Raw genomic sequence first — 26,960 nt, forward strand, 5'->3', positions numbered from 1 at the left:
TCATTGTGGTTTTGATTTGCATTTCTCTAATGGCCAGGGACGTTGAGCATCGCTTCAAGTGCCTTTTGTCCATTTGTATTTCCTCTTCTGAGAATTGTCTGTTCAAGTCTTTTTCCCATTTTGTAATTGGGTTGGCTGTCTTTTTGTTGTTGAGTTGAATAATCTCTTTATAAATTCTGGATTCTAGACCTTTATCTGATATGCCATTTCCAAATATTGTCTCCCATTGTGTAGGCTGTCTTTTTACTTTCTTGATGAAGTTCTTTGATGCACAAAAGTGTTTAATTTTGAGGAGCTCCCATTTATTTCTTTCTTTCTTCAGTGCTCTTGCTTTAGGTGTGGGGTCCATAAAACCGCCTCCAATTATAAGATTCATAAGATATCTCCCTACATTTTCCTCTAACTGTTTTATGGTCTTAGACCTAATGTTTAGATCTTTGATCCATTTTGAGTTAACTTTTGTATAGGGTGTGAGATACGGGTCCTTTCATTCTTTTGCATATAGATATCCAGTTCTCTAGGCACCATTTATTGAAGAGACTGTTCTGTCCCAAATGAGTTGGCTTGACTGCCTTATCAAAGATCAAATGTCCATAGATGAGAGGGTCTATATCTGAGCACTCTATTTGATTCCATTGGTCAATATATCTATCTTTATGCTAGTACTATGCTGTTTTGACCACTGTGGCTTCATAATATGCCTTAAAGTCAGGCAGCGTGAGACCTCCAGCTTCGTTTTTTTTCCCTCCACATTTTTAAATAACACATATTTACTGTTATTTGTTAGTTTTAAAGTTTCAAATATTAGGTGTTGACTTTCCCCAACACTCACACAAATATATAAAATCTTGCTAAAATAATTATACTGCAATTGGCTAAATCAATAGTGAATAAGTCATGATTATATACATATTCACACATGATCTAGGTGTTGAACTGCTTATATTTCTTACATTCTTTTTGCTTTCCCTTGATTGTTCAGGTCTGTTTGCTTACTGCGTTTTCTAGGCACCTGTTTTAGTTTGCTAATGCTGTTGGAACACAATACATCAGAAATGGACTGGTTTTTATAAAGGGGATTTATTTAGTTACAATTTTACAGTTCTTTGGAGGAAAGGCAGGTAGCTTTCTTCTGAATTCCTCTGTCACATGGGAAGGCACACGGTGATGTCTGCTGGCCTTCCGTCCTGGCTTCTGGTTCAAATTAGCTTTCCCTGGGGGCGTTTCCTTTCTGCGTCTCCATATGCCTGGGTCTGAGCTGCTCAGCACTGAGCTGAGGTGTGTGAGGCTATTAAGCTGTACTGGGCTCCTTTTAAGCCTCATCTAATTAAATTAAACTTCACTTATTGCAGAAGGCACTCCCCTTGGCCAACCACAGATGTAATCAGCCATCGATGAATTTCATATGCTGATGATTTAAGTCCACAGCAACAGAACAACTGGGCACCATCATCTGGCCAAGTTGACACCTGAATCTATTACAGTACCTACCAGTGCTCTATCCCCAGATATGCAAATCTCCTCTCAATACATGCAGAAGCATCAGATATGTGAGTCGTTCCTATGCATCTCCCTCTTCTCTGTGGCATCTTGCATGTTTTCTGCTAAGATGTGTCTCTCGCCTGTGCGACAGCTCCCAAAGGTTGGCTCCCTGCTAAGTTCTTGGCCTGATCCTCAAAGCCTCCCACAATTTGTTCTCAATCTTTCTTTTTCCCTCAAACTCCTTATTATTCTTTAGCAAAACTGGGTTTGCCTAGGTTTCTAAATACCATTCCCCACTGAAAGGATCCAGGGCTCCTGGGAGAAATGACTCATTTCACACTGGGGCAGGCATAAGGCATAGTTCAAGATCAGCCTGGAACACACTGTTGTGCCTGAAGTAAGAAACTTCACAAATAGTGATGGGGACATGTCAAAAGGACACAGGAACCAGCATCAAGGGACTCTGATGGACAAATCTGGGCCAATTTGAACATTAAAAAAGTGATAGTGGTGGCTTATCATGCACTGACTATAAAAATCCATGAGTCTGTATGTAGCAATACTCAAGGGGGCTAAAAAAGAGAGAAAGAAACAGAAGTGGAGAGGGGAGAAGGGAAAGCTGTTATTTACAGGAAACTGTCAGTGAATAAATGGAAAAAGAATGGTAGATTGTGAAAAGGTTGCAATTTCTGCAACCTCCAATGAATTAATTCAGAAAAAGATCAGCAATGGATCCCAAAATCATTGAGTGAAAGGCTGTTTGGGAATGGGCTCAAAACATCACCCCACAGATTATTTATTAATTACAAAGGTACAAAAGAACCCTAAAGCTCGAGAAGTCTGGCAGATGCCACCTTAGACAAGTGATCAAACTTGGCCTTACCAACAATGGGACAAACTGATGGTATATGCCTCCTGATAGAAGGTAAGGAGGATTTAGTATCACCTCTGTAGTTTTATTTTTTAATCTCTGTAGTATTTTTTTTTTGCCAAAAATGTTTAACCTGAATCCTTATTTAAAAAAAAAATCAGATAAATCCTGATTGTGGGACATTGTATAATAATTGCCTGGACCCTTCAAAAACATCAGTGACATGAAAGACACCCATCTACCCACTTCCCAAGAAAGGTTCTAAGTTAAAGGAGACTACAGGGACATACTAAAATCCAACATGTACTCCTAGATTAGATCCTGGATAGGGGGAGGGAGCTGCAGCATGCCAGGAGAACGATTGTAGAGGATATTATTGGGACAACTGGGGAGATTTACATTTCTAGGGTGTGATAATGGTACCCTGGTTATGTTGGGCAGTGTCCTTGTTCTTAGGAGACACAAGCTCAAGTATTTAGAAGTGAAGTGTTTTGATGATGGCAACTTATTTTTAAGTAATACAGAAAAAAAGGAAAAAAGAACAAGGACACATTGAAAAAAGGAAATGTGACAAAATGTTAATAATTGGTGAATCTGGGTGAAAGGTGTATACATGTCTATTGAACCATTCTTGCAACTTTATGTAGCTTTGATTTTTCAAAATACAAAGTTGCAGAAAGTAGAAACCTCATTAGCTGCTTACTCCCCACATACCCCGCTGCTAGGCTGCCTCCATACATTTGCTCATGCTAAGCCCCTGCCCGGAACAGTCTTTCCTTATTATTTCCTCACATCCAGAACAAAATTTTTGAGTCCCAGCTCAAACGTCACCTGCAAAGTGACTGCAAAGCCTCCGAGATTCTTTTCTCGGCCCTAAGAGTCCTCTGCCCTCACCACCCTCCACGTGGCACACTCCTCTCAACTTGCTCTCCCTCACCAGACTAAAAGCTCCTCAGAGACAGAGGCCGTGGGTCTACTAGTTGTACCTTTTTGGAAAACCCACGGTATGTTTTCCACAACTATTTGTAAAATAAATAAATGTCATTTTCATACATAAGGAGTAACTTAGACGTGGGCCCCTAACCCCATGCACTCATTTTTTCCATACTCCAAGGTTCTCTTGGGCAAAATGCCTCGAGCTCTCCTCAGCCTTAGCGTTTACCCCTGTTAGTTAGGCAGGCTGTATATTTTCCATCATGATTCCAATGTGCGCGTGCATTGCGCCTACACTACCCAGACGGAACTGACGAATTATTTGTGATTAACTTACAGTCAGTCTTTGACTTTTCCTCCTTTGGTTCTTCTCATTCTCCGCATCTTGGCCTATCACGATTCCAGGATGGGGGTGGAGAGTCCGAGCCTGAATGTGGAGGAAGTGGTAGTGAGGTGGAAGTCAATGGCAGGAGAATGGTTGCTATGCACCTTTTTCACTGTCCTACATGCTCCTTTGTGGGCCAGGACTTCAGCCCTCCCCACGCCGCAATCTGTCCTGTTTTGTGGAGAGATCCCTCTCCCAGGCCAGCTTGTGGGCCGCTCAGGGATGACATTGCTGGTTGCTTCTTGCCTCACCTGCTCACACAGTAACCACGGAAGCCAACTGTGTAATGCCTTTTTATATTTCTCTTCTGTATACTTTTTTATTTCACTAATTCTGTTTTTCATTTATAGAAATTCTATTTGGTTCTTTTTTTCAAATCTGCCTTATGGTCGGTCTCTTAAGCCTTTATTACACTTTCAATACTTTCCTTTATTTATACATTAAAGCGTTATTTTAGGTACCACAAACAGCAATTCCAGTATCTGTGGTGCTCATCTGATAACTTTATAAAAGAACATGTTAAACTTTTCAACCATGGCCCTATTATTTTCCTCAGGAATCAGAACAAAAAGGAATTCGTGGAGAGAAAGTACATGTGTGATTGTCAGGGATTTGGGGGAGGAACGGAGAATGACAGCTTAATGGGCTTGGGGCTTCCATTTGGGATGATGAAAAAGTTTTGGAACTAGATAGTGATGATTGCGGCATAACTTAGTACCACTGAACTGTATGCTTTAAAATGGTATATTTTATGTTACATGTATTTTACCACAATTTTTTTTAAAGTCAAAAAAAGAGGAAGTCATGAGTCCCTCCTGAAGCTCTGTGAAAACTCATCCATTGGTTTCCATTCAGTGCACACGAGGACAGAAGTCTAATTTGAAGTACATGACACCTTCAAAGGAAGTCTCCAAATCATTTCCATCTCGGTGCACTGCAGGGACAGGAAACCAGCAGGACCCAGGCCACAGGGACTCCTCAAGAACTTAGCTACCACCCCTCCAACCTCTGCCTCCGCAGTCTTTTAGAATGAAGCACTCAGATACCAGCAAGACATATTTCAAATAGTTTAATTTTAAAAATACTCTATTCAGTGCTAAAATATGTCTTCACTCGCTATTGCCCATTTCCATTTTTTAAAACTTTTTGAAACAAAAAAATAAAATCACAGAGTTTAATTAACATGCAGATTTTAAAGAAGAGGGAACTTTCTAGAAAGTCTGAGCTGAAAGAGTACTGTGGGGGGTGGGTAATATTGTCAGAACCTTAAATTCTTGCTGGGGCAGTCTGTGGCAGGAGTGTTGGGGGCCACGGTAGCAGGCCAGGGATGCTGGAATGAAACGTACAGGTGAAAAAGGAAAGCTGTGTGCACGCATGTGTGTATGTTGGGAGAAGGGGACAGTTACAGTGGAGGACAAAGGACTGTCAGCAGCTAGTGAGCCCAGAAGAGGCAGGGCAACCTCAGGATGGGCAGAAATGCCTAGACAGCAGAAGTCTCCATGGACTTCCTGCCCCACCTGGCAGAGAGCCCTCCCCTTCCTGGAGGAGACCTTGCTCTACCTCCAGAGTCTCTACCCCGTCATTCTTTAACAGCCTATGCTGCCCTAGCCCGACCCGAAATCCATAAATCTAAGGCTTCCATTCAGGTTCAAGGAATCCTAGGCACTCTCTTCGCTAGAGGGCGCCTTCCACATCTCCTTCCTCTTGCAGAAGCGCCAGCAGCTCAACCCAAAGGTTCTGAGCAGAGGCTGCGACCTGGAGGTGACAGATGAGCCTTGGGACAGCTGACGCTCTAGCCTACTTGGGGTACAAAGAAGGACATGAGTGCTCCTCTTCTCAGGAGCAAGCAGACAGAGGGGCCAGGGACGGGAAGATAATGGCACAAGCCCGAATCCTGAGCCAGCCTTCCAGGCCGGAAGGCTTCTATGTGCAGGCGCTGGACCCCAGTGCTTGCCCTTATCCCAGCAACACAGCACGGCCAGAACCACAATGCAATAAATAGAGGCGGGGGCCAGGCAGCGGGGCCCGGAGGTGCTAGCTCTCGGAGGCTGTCTGCGGCACTGCGGGTTGGTCCGCACAGAAGCGCTTCAGCGGCGGGGCACGTGAGTCCTCCTCTTCCTCGGCAACCTGGAGCAGCCAGAGCACTGGATGAGAGCGCCGTCCCGCTGCAGCAGAGCCCACCAGAGCCCATGCTCCCCAGCCTACCTCAACCTCCTCACAGACAACCCAACTTTCCCCCTTCCTTCCAACCTGCAGGAACCTGCTCCCCTGGTGCCCTCCCCCCACCACACCACAGCACAGTCCATGCCACAGAGCCAACTTCACACCCACAGTCTCCTGACTTTTTTCTTAGAAACCCAGAAAATCCAAATGCCTCCTTACCTGTGTTTCTAGCGGAACTGGCTCTTCCTTCGTGAGGGTGGGAGGTTCATCAGCAACTTCCGAGGCAGGCAGGGAAGGCTCTGAAAAAGCAGCAAGGTCAGCATAACTACAGGGCTTCCCTGAGGCAGGAGACTGCTGTGGGATCTCCGTCTCAACCTGGGGGAGCTTTCCTAAGAGTTGTTTGGAGGCAACTCAGTTTGGAGGCAATTCCCAGCCTGGGAATCGAATGTGTGAAAGAAGGAGGGAAAGGTTCGGGGCTGGGCTCAGGAGACTTGTAGAGGAGCCACAGTAAAATATGGGCAAAGTATGGCCAGACCTGGAGGGCCTAAGTGCCAGCCTGGGGAGGTTGGTCTATTCTGCAGCCAACTGGGGCTGATGAAGCAGCCCATCTTGTCATTCTCCAACCCAAACCTCACTATTCTAAATCAGTCTCTCAGTTTTATGGAGGGTTGTATGAGGATCAGCTGAGATAATACATGCAAGGCACTTAGAACAAAGCCTGGCAAATAGTAAACAAATAAAGATTAACTATCACTGGCATTTTCCACAGGGATGTGAACTCCATTTTGTTGTTGCTGTTGTTAAAATGATCATAACAGTTTTATCTGTAATAACCAAAAACAGGAAAATGATTACTGTTTTAAACCACTGGGCTTTGGAGTGCTTGGTTATATTCAAAGCTTGGTTATACTCAATCTTTTATTGAATAATAAAATATTAAGGAATTTTAAACCTTTCATTCAGCATAAATTTAACGTATGTAACAGCAGTGAGCTCTATTTTGTTGTCTCACTGGTAACAGGTCACAGGGGTGCTAACAAGGGCTTGTAACCTATCTATCACCTTTCTATGTGCTATAACAAGAAATGTGCAGGATGTGATGCAAAGAGCAGAAACTTTGAAGTTAGAAGGACTTAAACTGATACCTGGTTCCATTAGTTATCAGCTATGTGACCTTGGACAAGCCATTTAACCTTCTAATCCTCCATTTCCTCATCTGTAAAATGGAGACAACAGCTGCTCTCTCACAGGGTTTTGGGAGAATTAAATCAGGCATCAAATATGAAAAATGTGGTCCACACAGCCTGGCACTCACTATGTGCTTCCTTCATTCTGTGGAGGGTAAAATACAATCATTTCCCCAAACGCCCCCAGCTGGTAACAAGGGGCTCGGCACTGCTAGGTTCTGAGGTCCACTCTCGAAGCTCGTGCTCTAAAAAGCAAAAGGAAAGGTCTCTAGGATGCTTTTCCTGGAGCACCCAGGACTCACCCTCGAGGATCTCCTGGCCCAGAGTGGGTGGCTGGGAGTCATCGGTGCGGAAGTCTGAGGTGTGAGCTGGGCTCAGGGACTCGCTCTGCTGGGGGCTGGGGCTTGAATTGGTGCTACTGTCCACCTTGAGTTGGTAGACGTCCGACACAGAACTCTGGTTGCTGTTTTCATCTGAAACCCAAACACAATGAAGGCGACAGCTGAGGGTGGTGCTTTTCCTGAGTAACTCAGTCCCAGGTTATGGGCCCAGCATCTCCTCAGGCAGCCAGGGTCACACCTGGGCACAAGGATCACTGCTGAAGACACCCTGAGAAGTCGCCCTGCGAGGGGCTCGAACGTACTGCAGATGATCAGCAAAGTTGATGCCGACTAATTAAGCATTTTTGATCCCCCAACATATTCTAAGCAGCAGATGCAGCCAGGATCTTTAAGTCTATGAACTTTATGCTCTGGGCAGGTCAGTAGGTGCCCACTGACTCTTCTCTACTGTTCACCAATTACAGCTTGGAGGTGGTAGTTTCTCCATGTCCGATGGCAGGGAGGCAGTAACCAGGCCTCAAGCTCAGTGCCTCCTAATCCTTCTTTGATCACAAGATGTGTAGAAAATGATCCAGTTTATCTGGCCTCTGAAGGAGGCTGGGGATGTCAGCTCAAAGTCTCCAGCTGCCCAAGTTCCACCTGACTGCACCAAGGACTAGGAGACCTTCCATTGGGAAGCTGTGTCTCAAGGCTTAGAGTAACCACACAGGTTAAAAACATAGGGCACAGGGTGGGTCACCGTAGTTCAGCAGTTCTCGCCTGCCATGCTGGAAACCTGGGTTCGGTTCCCGGTGCCTTCCCATACCAAAACAAAACAAACAAAAAAAAGAAAATAGGGCACAGGGGTCAACAACTCCTCCTCCTTCCTCTCCTCCAGCATCTGGTCACTTGCTCCAGTCCATCTGATTGCACTGAGGTTGCTTGCATTCATTTCTCTCTCATGCCTCAGTGCAGCCTCATCGCCCCCTGCCTGTCCAACTGCAATAGCCACCTCACTGCTCTTCTGTCCTTAAGACCTGCAGACTGCAAACTGTGTCTCACATCATTGCCCCTGAGCTCTTCCTAGACCGTCCAGCGCTGCCTCAGGGATAAACTGCAAACCCCGATGCCTCTCAGGGCTGGTTTGACACACAACATCCTTCCTCACCTCTGGCCATTCTTCCAGCCATAGTGGACCATAACTCAAGAGCTGCTTCCTGCACAGTACCTTTACCCACCTGCTTACACCGCTGACATGCCTCGCTAGTCATCCTCAAAAGCCTCCAGCCATTCCGACCATTGACTCAAGCGTCATTGCTTCTGTAGAGGCCTACCTCCCTGGCTCCCTTGGGTGGAAAGACAACCCTCTCTTTCATTTCCTCACTCTAGCTTGCATTTATTATATGATATACCTACTTCCTTCTGTTACATTCTACGGGGGCTCTGTGAGTTATTTTTCCTGGCTCCCCAGTGTTCTACACAGTACCTGGCACATAGTAGGTGTTGATGAAATGTTTACTGAATCAGAAGAATGAGATGGTGATCTGACCGTGCAAATGCAGTCTCCTATTTCTCCCAAAGCTTTATGCTTACTGAACAGCTCACATCTAACTAAAGAAAACCTTCCCCTGGTATTCCCATCCCTCTATCACACTGGCCCTGGCTGGGCTGAGGAAAGAGGCAAGAGGGAATACCTGCATGTCAAGTTAGTATCATGTCTAATTCCAAAGAGAAAGTCATAAATCCTCTCCAGTGTTTACCCCTACAAAGACCACTGACTTCCACAGTAAAATGGGAACAGCATTTGTCTGTTTGTTTCTTTGTTTAAATAAAAAGAACAAAATTCTGTCACTTTTGAGCTCAGAGAAATGCTCTTCTTCTCTGAGCATCAGTTTCCTTAAATAAAGAATTAGTAACAACTGCTTGGTTTACATCACAGGCTGATGATATAAGAATGAAAAGGAGAGGCTGAAGTGAAAGTGCTCATAGAGGATCTCTGATGTGGAGGGGTGAGAGGTCACGTTGTGGCGGCAGGGCAGGCACTGATGGTCAGTGCAGGAGGCAGAGCCTGACCAGCAGTGGACAGGCAAATGCCCTGGCTTTGGGCAGCCAACTCTAGGGCTCTGTTGTAAAGCATACAGTCTAAGAAAAGAGCTGGTGATCCAGACAAACTAGAACCTAACACGGAGTCGGTCACTTACTAGTTATGTGATTCTGGATATGTAATTTCACCTCTCTGAGCCTCAGTTTCTTTACCTTACTTGCAGGGTTATTGTGAGGTTAAAATGAAAAAACATACATAAAGTACCTAGGAAAAATACCAGCAAAACAACAGGCACTGAAATGATACGCAGAACTATTCTTATCATTAATGGATTCATCTAAGTTTTCATTTTCCTGCAAGGAAGACATATGGATGCAACTCACCCTGGAATTCAAGAAGGAGAGAGGAATTGGCTGAGGCATCAGAGGGAAAGCCATTAGGTTCCCGGGCTGCTGAACTGTTCGATTTTGACTTTTCTTTCTAGAAAAGGAAAAAAGAGGAATATGACAGAGCCGAGTAGGAGAGACTCACAGAAACGGAGAATGGTGCCATCGGAAAGGCCACAAAGGTACAGCTAGCACTGAACAAGGAATAATAATAGCAGCAAGAGAAACTAGGACCAGAAGAACAGAATTCTGGGCAAGGTGCTTCTCCCCAAGCCTTAGTGTTTCTTCATTTGCAAAATGACTCCTTCCTGCCCTAATATCTTGACTCAAAAGTGAGAGGCAGGTGCATATGCCTCTCCTAGAGTTCCCTGTGGTACTCTTCTGATTTCTGATCAAAATGTTCTATCCAGCCCTTCTCTCAACAGAAGGGGAAGGGTGAGAAACAGACAACACTCATTTGAAAGAGATTCCTGTGATAGCGGCACAGCTGGGGGAAAAGGGCGGGCAGAATGGAGCTCTGACTGGACAAAGAAAGGAGTCACTTAATATGGAGCACAGGCAGCGGCCGGACCAAGGGACCCCTTATAGCCTTACTCCTGACTAACCAAGTCCACCCTTTCAAAAGGCTCACCCCTGCTCCCCATGTCTACCTTTACCCATAACGTCATTTCTTCCAAGGAGGATGTAAGTCACACAAATGGCAGAACCCCAAGTGGGAGAGTAAGTGCTAGCTGGCCACAAACATGCACAGTTAAATAAATAATCATTCCCAAAATTAAGAGTTTAAATCTGGGTAATCTCAAATTTACCTATTTATACATTTTATACATGTCTATTCATGCACTGAGTTAGTAAGACATTTTAGGTTTTGTTAAACCTCATTCCTATCTCTGCAATAAATCAACTGTCCACATTTACATGTGTCCTTCCCTTCTGTTTTCATACACAGACATCATTTTAATGTAACTGAAAACACTTCACCAATTTACCACAAAGGCTAAAATTCCATAAACCGTAACTCAATCACTATCCAACTACTGGACATTTAACTTTAACTTATTTAGGGCCTTGTCTGTTTTTTGTACCACACTCAACTTTCACTCTTTTTCTGCATTATTTTTTTATTCAGATGAATTCACAAAAATTATTCCTTCTACATGAATAGGCTCAACATATTATTTTTCTTGAAATACACTGTACCTCCCCACTTTCTAAAAGGATGGTGGCTGTGCTAGTTTCCCAGCACTCATGCCAAAATTGGCTTTATCACTACTTTTTTCCAATCTCTCATTTATCTCTATTTTTAAAATTCTATGTTCATGTAAAATATGTATTCATTAAAGAAAATTCTGACAATACAGAAAGAAAGTTATCTGTATAACCAGAGGCAATCTGTATATGTATTTGTATGAAAGTGAGTCAGAATACAGTTTTATAAATTGGTTCTCCTCTCCTTCACCAAAGAAATACTCCTATTCCATTGATGAATGTTCTAAAACGTCTTTTGTAACCGTTACAAGGCTTTGCCAAGATATGGGTGCACAATAACTTAGTGAATTCTCTACAACAGGAGCTTTATTTTGCTTGCAATTTTTAAATGTAACAAACAATACCATGATGCTCAGCATTATAGATATAACTTATGCATATCATGATTATCTCTTGAGGATAAATTCCTAGAGATCTTCTGGATCCAAGGAACAGATATTCTGAAGGCATTAAGTATGTATATATATATTTATATCACCTGTGGGAAGTTTGTGCTGATTTACGTTCTGGCCAACAATGTCCCACTTCTTTGTGTTCTTCACATTTTTTTCTTTACCAACTTGATCATCATCATTCTCCATAATCTAACAGTAATTTAGGTGTTAGTACCTTAAAAGATGGAGCAGAGAGACTGACTGACCTCAGAGCCAAGCTTAGCATACAACACAAACACTGTGAGACATTCTCGGGAGAGATGAAGGTGGCTGAGTCCTGGGGAGGGAGGATATGAAAGAGGAAAGGACCGGGGGCTTACTATGAGATGGGCTTGGGGCTTTCTTGCAGAATATATGTCCTCCCCCCACCTATATACACTGACAGGTGACTCTTCTGCCTGCCTCTTGGCCTCTGTGGGTAATGGTATCACTGCAGCCAGCATGAGGTGAGGAATAAAAGGGTAGTCCCAGAGCCCCTTGCTTCCCACCCTCCAACTCCTTGGGTTTGGCAATGACAGGAGGGGTGGCTGCTCCAGATAAAGGAAGCACTTGGAGGATTGGTCCTAGAGGACAGAGAAGATGGAAGGTGGGTAAAGGGAAAGGCTGAACCCTGAGGTACATTCCCAATGCCATCCCCTAAATTAATTTAGAGAAGGGAAAACCAGAATGTAAACTTACTTTCTCCCCTCAGTTACATATTAGTAGCCAAGGCAGCTGAGAGACCTAACGGAATAAAAGATGAATGCTTGGAAAAATACTAACCAGACAATGGAGAAAAACAAGCATCAGAAAGATAATAAACAGAAAAACCTATACCACAGGAGGCAGCACTAATGGACCAGAAAGAACTTAAGTTAAATATAGTAAGTCTTCTCAGAAAGGTAAGGATGACAATGGAAAGTTGCTCTGAAGAACCACCAATTGGGAAAATTTGATATGAAAAATACAATTGTTAAAAATAAAAATCTAGTGAATGAGTTCAATAGCAGAAACAGATACAGCTCAAGAAAAGATTAAGAGAACACAGGGGGTGAAGAAATTCACTTAGAATATGAAGGATAAAGAGACAGAACAAATGAGAGAAAAGTTTAGGAATAAAGGAGTTAGATGAAAGCATTAGAGTATATTCTAACAGAAGTTCCGGGAGATCAAAGATGGAAGAAATTCTAAAAGCTTCCAGAGGAATGCAAGTAGATCATCCACAAAGGATCAAAAATCAGACTGACATCAGATCCACTGACAGCAACGCTGGAAACAGAACAACAAAGAGCTTCAAAGGGCTGAAAAAAAGTGAATTTGAAACTAGAATTTTATATGCAGGTTAAAAATGAATAATTAAAACAAAACAAAGGTACTTTCAAAATTTAAAATATACTTTCAGAACATTTTCCTCACAAAAAACCTCTCCTTGATGAAACTCTTGAAGGAGGTATTCTAGCAAGAAGACAAATTCAGGAGAAAGCATTAAGAAATTGGTGCAAAGGATTAGTAAATAATAGTGTTTACTTGGCCTTAATAAGCAATCACTTTATATCTGTAAAACTTCTGAACTGAAATTCCTATTGAAACTAAGCCTACAGAGAAACACCCAGAGAAGTTTAGAGAAAAAGCCCCACAGAAACCAGAAGCTGAAGCAAGGAAACCCGGAAAAGAAGGACCAGCCAGCAGACGTCACCAGGTGCCTTCTCATGTGACAGAGGAGCCCAAATTTGGCCATAACCAGTCTTCACAGAAGGTATCGTCCTGTTGGTGCCTTAACTGGGACATTTTCATAGCCTTAGAACTATAAATTTGTGAGATAATAAATCCTCATTGTGAAAAGCCAGTCCGTTTCTGGGATACTGCATTTCATCAGCTTTAGCAAACCAAAACAGACTTCGGTCTGTGTAGGGATGGAAGCGGATGGAGTGGTAAAGAGCACAGCTGGTTAAAGAAGTGTGTTATGGGTCTTACCACCTTCAGAGGAAAACAGATTTTGAAAAGCTTTACAAAGCAAACGAACAATTTAATACATCCCTCTCAGAAACCTACAGATCAAACATACATGAAATAAGCAAAGATAGAGTAGATGTAAATAACATAATGAATACTTTGAGTGATAAATTTTATATCTAAATAGAAAGTCTATTTGTTTCTATCACAAGTGAAGGATCCAAAAATCACTCATGTACCAGGTCACAAAGTAAGGCCCAATAAATTCCAAAGAACTAACATCCTACCAATTCAGTAAAATTTAAAAACACCAATTTTTAAAAGATAACTAAAGCCAACTCACCTGGGACAGAACAGTCTCTTCAATAAATGGCGCCTAGAGAACTGGATATCCATATGTAAAAGAATGAAAGAAGACCCGTATCTCACACCTTATACAAAAGTTAACTCAAAATGGATCAAAGATCTAAACATTAGGTCTAAGACCATAAAACAGTTAGAGGAAAATGTAGGGAGATATCTTATGAATCTTACAACTGGAGGCGGTTTTATGGACCTTAAACCTAAAGCAAGAGCACTGAAGAAAGAAATAAATAAATGGGAGCTCCTCAAAATTAAACACTTTTGTGCATCAAAGAACTTCATCAAGAAAGTAGAAAGACAGCCTACACAATGGGAGACAATATTTGGAAATGACATATCAGATAAAGGTCTAGTATCCAGAATTTATAAAGAGATTGTTCAACTCAACAACAAAAAGACAGCCAACCCAATTACAAAATGGGAAAAAGACTTGAACAGACACCTACCAGAAGAGGAAATACGGATGGCCAAGAGGCACATGAAGAGATGCTCAATGTCCCTGGCCATTAGAGAAATGCAAATCAAAACCACAATGAGATATCATCTCACACCCACCAGAATGGCCATTATCAACAAAACAGAAAATGACAAGTGCTGGAGAGGATGCGGAGAAAGAGGCACACTTATCCACTGTTGGTGGGAATGTCAAATGGTGCAACCACTGTGGAAGGCAGTTTGGCGGTTCCTCAAAAAGATGAATATAGAATTGCCATATGACCCAGCAATACCATTGCTAGGTATCTACTCAAAGGACTTAAGGGCAAAGACACAAACGGACATTTGCACACCAATGTTTATAGCAGCGTTATTTACAATTGCAAAGAGATGGAAACAGCCAAAATGTCCATCAACAGAAGAATGGCTAAACAAACTGTGGTATATACATACGATGGAATATTATGCAGCTTTAAGACAGGATAAACTTATGAAGCATGTAATAACATGGATGGACCTAGAGAATATTATGCTGAGTGAGTCCAGCCAAAAACTAAAGGACAAATACTGTATGGTCCCACTGATGTGAACGGACATTCGAGAATAAACTTGAAATATGTCATTGGTAACAGAGTCCAGCAGGATTTAGAAACGGGGTAAGATAATGGGTAATTGATGCTGAAGGGATACAGACTGTGCAACAGGACTAGATACAAAAACTCAGAAATGGACAGCACAATAATACCTAATTGTAAAGTAATCATGTTAAAACACTGAATGAAGCTGCATCTGAGCTATAGGGTTTTTTTTGTTTTGTTTTGTTTTGTTTTTACTATTATTACTACTTTTATTTCTTTTCTCTATATTAACATTCTATATCTTTTTCTGTTGTGTTGCTAGTTCCTCTAAACCGATGCAAATGTACTAAGAAACGATGATCATGCATCTATGTGATGATGTTAAGAATTACTGATTGCGGGACTTCCTGGAAGATGGCGGCTTAGTAAGACGCGCGGATCTTAGTTTCTTCTCCAGGACACCTACTAGGGGAGTAGAAACGATACAGAAAGCGCCCAAAGACACAACAGAGATAAAAAAGACAGCGTACCCCATCCTGGAACGGCTGGCTGGCTGAGAGAAGCAGCTCGGGTGAGATCGCCGAGGCGCGCGGGCCTTACCGGGCGGGGTGGCAAGCGGCCGGAGTTACTCCCTTCCCCCTTCCCGGGCCGGCTGGGAGAATTGGAGAGGTGGTCCCCTGAAACCAAGGCGACTGGCGCCCACACCACGCGCAGCCCCCGGACCAACTGAGAGAATTGGATCGGAAACCCCCAGGCCGCGGAGAACGGTGACGGGTGGGGGAGGCCCCTTCCAAACCCGTGACTCCCGGGAACGTGCACTCTCTCGGGCGGGCCGCTGCCGCTGGCGCCCTCCTGCCACGCTTGTTTCCCAGGGCCGACTAGGAAATTCGGACGGGCTCTTTCCCTGGCTGCGGCGACCAGCAACCCTCCCTGCGTTCGGACCACGGGCCGGCTCAAGCCGCTTCGGCTAGCGAACCCCCAGGACGGCAAGAGTTTTCCAAAGTTTAAGGTCCCACAGCACCTTTTACTGGTGGGACCCGCAGACAAACGTGTGCCACGAGCGCCACCTACTGGGCAGGATAAGAAAAACAGAACCCAGAGATTTCACAGAAAAATATTACAACCTTGCTGGGTCCAACACCAAGAGAAATCTGAATAAATGCCCAGACGCCAGCAGCAGAAGATAACTGTCCACGCTCAAAAGATTGAGAATATGGCTCAGTCAAAGGAACAAACCAATAGCTCAAATGAGACACAAGAGCTGAGACAACTAATGCTGAATATACGAACAGAAATGGAAAACCTCTTCAAAAATGAAATCGATAAATTGAGGGAGGACATGAAGAGGACATGGGCTGAACATAAAGAAGAAATAGAAAAACTGAAAAAACAAATCGCAGAACTTATGGAAGTGAAGGATAAAGTAGCAAACATAGAAAAAATAATGGATAGCTACAATGATAGATTTAAAGAGACAGAAGATAGAATTAGTGATTTGGAGGATGGAACATCTGAATTCCAAAAAGAAACAGAAACTATAGGGAAAAGAATGGAAAAATTTGAACAGGGTATCAGGGAACTCAAGGACAATATGAACCGCACAAATATACGTGTTGTGGGGGTCCCAGAAGGAGAAGAGAAGGGAAAAGGAGGAGAAAAACTAATGGAAGAAATTATCACTGAAAATTTCCCAACTCTTATGAAAGACCTAAAATTACAGATCCAAGAAGTGCAGCGCACCCCAAAGAGATTAGACCCAAATAGGCGTTCTCCAAGACACTTACTAGTTAGAATGTCAGAGGTCAAAGAGAAAGAGAAGATCTTGAAAGCAGCAAGAGAAAAACAATCCATTACATACAAGGGAAACCCAATAAGACTTTGTGTAGATTTCTCAGCAGAAACCATGGAAGCTAGAAGACAGTGGGATGATATATTTAAAATACTAAAAGAGAAAAACTGCCAACCAAGACTCCTATATCCAGCAAAATTGTCCTTCAAAAATGAGGGAGAAATTAAAACATTCTCAGACAAAAAGTCACTGAGAGAATTTGTGACCAAGAGACCAGCTCTGCAAGAAATACTAAAGGGAGCACTAGAGTCAGATACAAAAAGACAGAAGAGAGAGATATGGAAAAGAGTGTAGAAAGAAGGAAAATCAGATATGATATATATAATACAAAAGGCAAAATGTTAGAGGAAAATATTATCCAAACAGTAATAACACTAAATGTCAATGGACTGAATTCCCCAATCAAAAGACATAGATTGGCAGAATGGATTAAAAAACAGGATCCTTCTATATGCTGTCTACAGGAAACACATCTCAGACCCAAAGATAAACATAGGTTGAAAGTGAAAGGTTGGGAAAAGATATTTCATGCAAATAACAACCAGAAAAGAGCAGGAGTGGCTATACTAATATCCAACAAATTAGACTTCAAATGTAAAACAGTTAAAAGAGACAAAGAAGGACACTATATACTAATAAAAGGAACAATTAAACAAGAAGACATAACAATCATAAATATTTACGCACCGAATCAGAATGCCCCAAAATACGTGAGGAATATACTGCAAACACTGAAAAGGGAAATAGACTCATATACCATAATAGTTGGAGACTTCAACTCACCACTCTCATCAAGGGACAGAACATCTAGACAGAGGATCAACAAAGAAATAGAGAATCTGAATATTACTATAAATGAACTAGACTTAATAGACATTTATAGGACATTACATCCCACAACAGCAGGATACACCTTTTTCTCAAGTGCTCATGGATCATTCTCAAAGATAGACCATATGCTGGGTCACAAAGCAAGTCTTAACAAATTTAAAAAGATTGAAATCTTACACAACACTTTCTCGGACCATAAAGGAATGATGTTGGAAATCAATAATAGGCAGAGTGCCAGAAAATTCACAAATACGTGGAGGCTCAACAACACACTCCTAAACAACGACTGGGTCAAAGAAGAAATTGCAAGAGAAATTAGCAAATACCTCGAGGCGAATGAAAATGAAAACACAACATATCAAAACTTATGGGACGCAGCAAAGGCAGTGCTAAGAGGGAAATTTATTGCTCTAAATGCCTATATCAGAAAAGAAGAAAAGGCAAAAATTCAGGAATTAACTATCCATTTGGAAGAACTGGAGAAAGAACAGCAAGCTAACCCCAAAGCAAGCAAAAGGAAAGAAATAACAAAGATTAGAGCACAAATAAATGAAATTGAAAACATGAAAACAATAGAGAAAATCAATAAGGCCAGAAGTTGGTTCTATGAGAAAATCAATAAGATTGATGGGCCCTTAGCAAGATTGACAAAAAGAAGAAGAGAGAGGATGCAAATAAATAAGATCAGAAATGGAAGAGGAGACATAACTACTGACCTCACAGAAATAAAGGAGGTAATAACAGGATACTATGAACAACTTTACGCTAATAAATACAACAATTTAGAGGAAATGGACGGGTTCCTGGAAAGACATGAACAACCAACTTTGACTCAAGAAGACATAGATGACCTCAACAAACCAATCACAAGTAAAGAAATTGAATTAGTCATTCAAAAGCTTCCTAAAAAGAAAAGTCCAGGACCAGATGGCTTCACATGTGAATTCTACCAAACGTTCCAGAAAGAATTAGTACCAATTCTCTTCAAACTCTTCAAAAAAATCGAAGTGGAGGGAAAACTACCTAATTCATTCTATGAAGCCAACATCACCCTCATACCAAAACCAGGCAAAGATATTACAAAAAAAGAAAACTACAGACCAATCTCTCTAATGAATACAGATGCAAAAATCCTCAATAAAATTCTAGCAAATCATATCCAACAACACATTAAAAGAATTATACATCATGACCAAGTAGGATTCATCCCAGGTATGCAAGGATGGTTCAACATAAGAAAATCAATTAATGTAATACACCATATCAACAAATCAAAGCAGAAAAATCACATGATCATCTCAATTGATGCAGAGAAGGCATTCGACAAGATTCAACATCCTTTCCTGTTGAAAACACTTCAAAAGATAGGAATACAAGGGAACTTCCTTAAAATGATACAGGGAATATATGAAAAACCCACAGCTAATATCATCCTCAATGGGGAAAAATTGAAAACTTTCCCCCTAAGATCAGAAACAAGACAAGGATGTCCACTATCACCACTATTATTCAACATTGTGTTGGAGGTTCTAGCCAGAGCAATTAGACAAGAAAAAGAAATACAAGGCATCAAAATTGGAAAGGAAGAAGTAAAACTATCACTGTTTGCAGACGATATGATACTATACGTCGAAAACCCGGAAAAATCCACAACAAAACTACTAGAGCTAATAAATGAGTACAGCAAAGTAGCAGGTTACAAGATCAACATTCAAAAATCTGTAGCATTTCTATACACTAGTAATGAACAAGCTGAGGGGGAAATCAAGAAACGAATCCCATTTACAATTGCAACTAAAAGAATAAAATACCTAGGAATAAATTTAACTAAAGAGACAAAAAACCTATATAAAGAAAACTACAAAAAACTGCTAAAAGAAATCACAGAAGACCTAAATAGATGGAAGGGCATACCGTGTTCATGGATTGGAAGACTAAATATAGTTAAGATGTCAATCCTACCTAAATTGATTTACAGATTCAATGCAATACCAATCAAAATCCCAACAACTTATTTTTCAGAAATAGAAAAACCAATAAGCAAATTTATCTGGAAGGGCAGGGTGCCACGAATTGCTAAAAACATCTTGAGGAAAAAAAACGAAGCTGGAGGTCTCGCGCTGCCTGACTTTAAGGCATATTATGAAGCCACAGTGGTCAAAACAGCATGGTATTGGCATAAAGACAGATATATCGACCAATGGAATCGAATAGAGTGCTCAGATATAGACCCTCTCATCTATGGACATTTGATCTTTGATAAGGCAGTCAAGCCAACTCACCTGGGACAGAGCAGTCTCTTCAATAAATGGTGCCTAGAGAACTGGATATCCATATGCAAAAGAATGAAAGAAGACCCATCTCTCACACCCTATACAAAAGTTAACTCAAAATGGATCAAAGATCTAAACATTAGGTCTAAGACCATAAAACAGTTAGAGGAAAATGTTGGGAGATATCTTATGGATCTTACAACTGGAGGCGGTTTTATGGACCTTAAACCTAAAGCAAGAGCACTGAAGAAGGAAATAAATAAATGGGAACTCCTCAAAATTAAACACTTTTGTGCATCAAAGAACTTCATCAAGAAAGTAGAAAGACAGCCTTCACAATGGGAGGCAATATTTGGAAATGATATATCAGATAAAGGTCTAGTATCCAGAATTTATAAAGAGATTGTTCATCTCAACAACAAAAAGACAGCCAACCCAATTACAAAATGGGAAAAAGACTTGAACAGACACCTCTCAGAAGAGGAAATACGGATGGCCAAGAGGCACATGAAGAGATGCTCAATGTCCCTGGCCATTAGAGAAATGCAAATCAAAACCACAATGAGATATCATCTCACACCCACCAGAATGGCCATTATCAACAAAACAGAAAATGACAAGTGCTGGAGAGGATGCGGAGAAAGAGGCACACTTATCCACTGTTGGTGGGAATGTCAAAGGGTGCAACCACTGTGGAAGGCAGTTTGGCGGTTCCTCAAAAAGCTGAATATAGAATTGCCATACGACCCAGCAATACCATTGCTAGGTATCTACTCAAAGGACTTAAGGGCAAAGACACAAACGGACATTTGCACACCAATGTTTATAGCAGCATTATTTACAATTGCAAAGAGATGGAAACAGCCAAAATCTCCATCAACAGAAGAGTGGCTAAACAAACTGTGGTATATACATACGATGGAATATTATGCAGCTTTAAGACAAGATAAACTTATGAACCATGTAATAACATGGATGGACCTAGAGAATATTATGCTGAGTGAATCCAGCCAAAAACTAAAGGACAAATACTGTATGGTCCCACTGATGTGAACGGACATTCGAGAATAAACTTGAAATATGTCATTGGTAACAGAGTTCAGCAGGAGTTAGAAACAGGGTAAGACAATGGGTAATTGAAGCTGAAGGGATACAGACTGTGCAACAGGACTAGATACAAAAACTCAAAAATGGACAGCACAATAATACCTAATTGTAAAGTAATCATGTTAAAACACTGAATGAAGCTGCATCTGAGCTATAGGTTTTTGTTTTGTTTTGTTTTGATTTTACTATTATTACTTTTATTTTTTTCTCTATATTAACATTCTATATCTTTTTCGGTTATGTTGCTAGTTCTTCTAAACCAATGCAAATGTACTAAGAAATGATGATCATGCATCTATGTGATGATGTTAAGAATTAATGATTGCATGGGTAGAATGGTATGATCTCTAAATGTTGGGTTAATTTCTTTTTTTCCGTTAATTAAAAAAAAAAAAAAAGAGAGAAGGGATAATTGGAGATGAAGGGATACAGACTGTACAACGGGACTGGATATAAAAACTCAGAAATGGACAGCACAATACTACCCAATTGTAATGCAATTATGTTAAAACACTGAATGAAGCTGCATGTGAGGTATAGGTTTTTTGTTTTTGTTTTTTTTGTTTTTTTTTTCTTTCTATTATTGTTTTAATTCTTATTCTGTTGTCTTTTTATTTCTTTTTCTAAATCGATGCAAATGTACTAAGAAATGATGAATATGCAACTATGTGATGCTATTAAGAATTACTGATTGTACATGTAGATTGGAATGATTTCTAATTGTTTTGTTAATTCTTTTTTTAATTAATAAAAAAAAAAAAAAGAATTACTGATTGCATATGTAGAATGGTATGATTTCAAAAAAAAAAAAGATAACTAAAAAAAAAAAATCCCACATACATGGAAACTAAAATGCATTCTACTTCATAACCTTTGGGTGAAACAGGAAATCAAAGAGGAACTTATGAAGAGCAGGTGAATGACACCGAAAGGACTATATATGTCAAAATCTGTGGGAGATGACTAAAGGAATGAAATTTATTAAAAAAAAGAAAAGAAAAGAAAAACTGGAAAAAGAAAGTGAAGTGTTTGATACAAAGAAGCTAAAAAAAACAGAAGTGTAAAACTTAATTAAAAAAAGAGAAGGAAACAACTATATCAGCAAAAATTAGTGAAACAGAACAAAGCAAGCAAATGAAAGGGCTAATAAAAATTACAAGTCGATTTTTTATGACGATGTGAGGAACAGCAACAAGGCAGATCACATACTGGGGAACAATGCGTGAGGGGAAAATGCATATAAACCAAATACTGAGTGAAAAAGGCAAAATAATTACCAAGATAACGAGACTGCGGTCTATGCGAGACTGTCAGGACCGAGGTTGCGGGGGAGTCGCGGGGAAAGGCCGGGGCGGTGTCCCGCACGGGCAGCTCTGCGCGGGGCACGGCCGGCTCGGGGCCACAGAAAGGGCGGCGGCACCAGCCAACCAAAAGGTAGCCTGCCCCGTTCCTGAACACTCCTGGGGCCGTGGGGAAGAAGGGGAGACTCAGCATTGCCCCATGAAAGAACCACTGACCTATGTGAAATGGATAAACTTATGGGAAATACACAAAATAGCAAATAAGCACACAAAAAGAGAAGACGGAGGTACATCAGTCACGCTGAAAGCCACGGTGATGAGAACACGCCCCCCTCACCGTCACCAGGCGCGGAAGGCACCAGGGATGGGTCCGACACACTTCCCCACCTTATGCAAGCCGTTTTAGAAATTAGAAAAAAGAGAAACTGCCTAATTCATTTTAGGAGTCTGGTGGATACTTAATACCAAAAATAAGGTAAAGACAGCATAAGGACAGAAAATTACAGCTCAATTGTACTTACGAACCAGACACAGAAATTGTAAATGAAATATTTATAAACTGAATGTAACACTACATGAAAAAAAGCTGTTCAAGTAGAACTTGTCCTAGGAATGTAAGAATGGGTCACTATCAGAAACCTTACTAATGGGATTCACTGTATTAATACATTAGAGGGGAAAACCACGTGAACGTAATAGTAAATGCAGGAAAAGCATCCAATATCAATTCATGATTTTAAGAAGTCTTAGGAAACTAAAAATAGAAGAAATATGTTCACATTGATTAAGGCTAGCTTCCCAAAAATCTACAGCAAGAGACAGAACTCATCCTACTTAATATTAAGACACACTACAAACTCATAGTAAGTAAAATGGTCACTCCGTGCAGGGAAAGGGAAAATAGTAGAACAGAACAGAGAGCCCAAAGACAAGATACAGGCCCAGCCCAACCAAGATGACAGACTGAGATGCTTCAGGGCTCAATTCCCCGACAGAAGCTATGAACAACAGGAAATGACGAATCAAGCAAGGCACAAAATCCTCAGAACCAGAGGTGACCTTATCATAGACCTACGAAATGAAGCGAAGCAGAGACTCAGTAAACTGGGAAAAAATTCAACCAGGTACCAAGTGCTGCTGGATGGACTGCTCCTCCAGGGTCTGTACCAGCTGCTGGGGCCCTGAATGATTTGTTGCAGGAAACAGAACCTCCCTCTGGTTAAGGCTGCAGTGCAAAAAGCAATTCCTATGTATAAAATTGCCACCAATTTTGTTCAAATTGATCAGGAGGCTTACCTGCCTGAAGATATAGCTGGTGGTGTTGAGATCTATAGCAGAGATTGTAAAATAAAGGTTTTTAATACCGTAGAAAGCTGGCTGGATCTTCTAGCCCAGCAGATGATGCCATAAGTACAGGGAGCCTTGTTGGCTGCAACACCAAAAGGAATTTTTCAGACTAAGTCTTTGGTAGGTGGATTCCATTCCACTCTTCTACTGCTATGATATGGAAGTTTCTGATACCTGAAGAACCAAGATTATCTATGAAACCTTCTCTTTGCTGTTCTAATATTGTTTGGTACTTACACTTGATTACCCTTCCATAGCGAAGGCCTTGAGATTTCAAATAGAGTCAAGAGGTCACTCTGGAGGTTGCTCTTATGCAAGCTTCAGCCAGATACTGCAAATTGCCACAGTATGCCAAGCCCTCACCAATACTATTCCTGAAAATCCTAGAGAATACCCTGGGTTCTATCTGAAACTCTACAGAAGTTTTTCTTTGTAAGTTTATTATTTTTTTCAGAAACTTAAGGCCTCCAGATTATTACTATGCCAGATAAGCCCTGAAACCCAGAGGTACCAGTCTCCAAAACATCAACCAGGTTAATTCCTCTACCCCATAAAGTCACCACCCACTCTCCACCAAGAAGTTAAAATGGTCATTGCCCAGATATCCGTGAAGATTGAGAGAATGATCAAATGAGACGGAGGAGGTGTAACTGAGAAATTAGGTTTAAAAAAGGATTATGGTATGGTAGCCATGACAAACTTTGGGACCTGTCCTGTAACTACTTGTTGAAGAGTGTTTTGAAAACTATTGCTTTTTTCTTCCTTTGCTTTTCTATATATGCTATATTATACAATAAAAAAAGTTTTTTAAAAAAAGGATTATAACTACTGATCATTATACAGATATTTCCTTTTAGTTTCTAGTATATTAGAATAGCTAGAAGGAAAAACCCGAATTGTTGAACTGTAATCCAGTAGCCCTGATCTTTGACAATGACTGTATAACTATATAACATATATCATGTAACCATATATACGATTGTAAAAACCTTGTGACTGACACTCCTTTTATCCAATGTATGGGTAGATGAGTAATATAATAAAGGCCAAAAAAAAAAAAAATACTGGCTGATAACTTCCCAAATTTAATGAAAGACATGAATAAACCTAAGATGGTTTGAAGCTGTATGTACCCCAGAAAGGCATGAACTTAAACCCAATCCACTCCTGTGGATATGAATCCATTGTAAGTAGGACATTTTGATGTGCTTGCTTCAGTCAAAGTGTGGCCTACGTCATTCAGGGTGGATCTTAATCTTTTATCAGAGTCCTTTATAACAAGAATGAAATTAAGAAAAAAAGCCACAGAGGGAACAGCCGGAAGCTGACCATCAACAGAACCCGGAAGAGACTAGGAGCTGCCGCCACATGCCTTGCCACGTGCCTAACTAAGGGCCAAGGATCACTGGCAGCTAACCCCAGAGCACCATAGTCTTCAGGAAGAAAGCATCAACTTGTTGATGCCTTGATTTGGACTTTCTCTTAGCCCTGTGCTGATTTAAAAGGATGTATGCCCCCTAGAAAAGCCATGTTTTAATCAAAATCCCATTTCATAAAGGTAGAATAATACCTATTCAATACTGTATGTTTGAAACTGTAATCAGATCATCTCCCTGGATGATGTGATTTAGTCAAGACTGGTTGTTAAACTGGATTAGGTGATGACATGTCTCCACCTATTTGGGTGGGTCTTGATTGGTTTACTGGAGTCCTATAAAAGAGGAAACGTTTTGGAGAATGGGAGATTCAGATAGAGCAGAGCAGAATGACATAGCCATGAAGCAGAGAGTCCACCAGCGAGCAACGTTTGGAGATGAAGAAGGAAAACGCCTCCTGGGGAGCTTCATGAAACCGGAAGCCAGGAGGAGAATTCAGCAGATGATGCCGTGTTCGCCATGTGCCCTTCCAGCTGAGAGAGAAACCCTGACTGTGTTCACCATGTACCTTCTCACTTGAGAGAGAAACCCTGAACTTCATCGGCCTTCCGGAACCAAGGTATCTTTCCCTGGATGCCTTAGATTGGACATTTCTATAGACTTGTTTTAATTGGGACATTTTCTCGGCCTTAGAACTGTAAACTAGCAACTTGTAAAATTCCCCCCTTTAAAAGCCATTCCGTTTCTGGTATATTGCATTCCAGCAGCTAGCAAACTAGAACAAGCCCCAAAACCATGAGCAAATAAATTCCCAATGTTTAAGCTGAATCATTACATGGTATTTGCTTGAGCAGCCAAGGAAACTAAAACAAAATCCATACATGATAAAACCAAATAGATCCATACTGCACCACGTTATAATCAAACTATCAAATGCCAAACATAAAGAGAAAATTCTGAAAGGTGCAAGAAAAAAACAACATGTCACATACAAGGGAACCTCAATAAGATTAAGTGCTAATCTCTCATTGGAAACCATGGAGGCATGAAGGCAGTACTACATATTTAAAGTGCTAAAAGGAAAAACACTGCCAACCAAGAATCCTGAATCTAGCAAAACTGTCTTTCAAAAATAAGGGAAAGATTAAGACATGCCCAGATAAACAAAAGTTAAGAGACTCTGTCACCACTAAACCAGCCCCATAAAAAATGTTAAAGGGGGTTTAGCAGGTTGAAAGAAAAGGACACAAGACAAATGACTGAAGTCACATGAAAAAATAAAGATATCCCAAAAGATAATGACATGGGTTAATATAAATACACATACTAATATATTTTTTATTTGTAAGCCATTTTTTACTTCCTACAGGGTATAAAAGGCAAATGCATAAAATGTAATAATCAATCAATAGCTTTGGACTTATAATGAATAAATATGTAATTTGTGACATTACGTAAAGATGGGGGCATAGAGAGATACAGGAACATAGTTTATTGATGCTACTGAAGTTAATTTGGTATCAAAGCAAATCTGATTGTTATAAATTTAGGGTGTTAAATTTAAACCCCATAATAATCACAAAGAAAATATCAAAGAATATGCAAACTCTTAGAGACAGAAAGACACATACAGGTTCCCAGGGGTGGGGATAGGGAGCAGTGGGCAGTTAATGGAAAATGAGAATACGATTTTTTCTGAAGGGCAAGACAGAGTAATGGATGGTGGTGAGGGGACGGCAACCCTGTGAATGTGATTCATCCTATTCGATGATATGCTTGGGAGGGGCTGAGATGGGAAGATTTATGTTGTGTATAAGTTTCCACCATTTAAAGAAAAAAAAAAGAGAACTAAAGAGATAATGACAATTAAATGCCACATACGATAATGGATGGGATCTAAGAATAGAGGAGAAAAGGTTCCTTTCAGCAACACTAAATTTCTCGAACTTGATAACTGTATTTAAGATGACTACACAGGTGCCATAGCTCATAGGAAATGTACACGGCAGTAACGTGCTCAAGGAGTAGAATGTGTGCAACCTGTTCTCAAATGTTCAGAAAACTGATGTAGATAGATAGACAGACAGATATCTA

At 40.9% G+C, this 26,960-nt stretch overlaps 1 protein-coding gene across 2 annotated transcripts in view; it reads right to left on the bottom strand.

The window, feature by feature from the left end:
• Positions 1–4,723: 4,723 nt before the first annotated feature.
• BCL7B (BAF chromatin remodeling complex subunit BCL7B) overlaps positions 4,724–26,960 on the bottom strand; it is a 32,367-nt gene continuing 10,130 nt past the window's right edge. For both annotated transcript variants that reach the window (XM_077140931.1, XM_077140932.1), the window contains exons 3-6: positions 9,769–9,865; positions 7,324–7,494; positions 6,054–6,133; positions 4,724–5,798 (exon numbers count right to left, since the gene is read on the bottom strand). In XM_077140931.1, coding sequence (XP_076997046.1) covers positions 5,706–5,798; positions 6,054–6,133; positions 7,324–7,494; positions 9,769–9,865 — 441 coding nt within the window. In that variant the 3' untranslated portion in view covers positions 4,724–5,705. The remainder of the gene's footprint in view (positions 5,799–6,053; positions 6,134–7,323; positions 7,495–9,768; positions 9,866–26,960) is intronic.

The sequence above is a fragment of the Tamandua tetradactyla genome, chromosome 23, assembly GCF_023851605.1.
Source record: "Tamandua tetradactyla isolate mTamTet1 chromosome 23, mTamTet1.pri, whole genome shotgun sequence".
Taxonomy (NCBI): domain Eukaryota; kingdom Metazoa; phylum Chordata; class Mammalia; order Pilosa; family Myrmecophagidae; genus Tamandua; species Tamandua tetradactyla.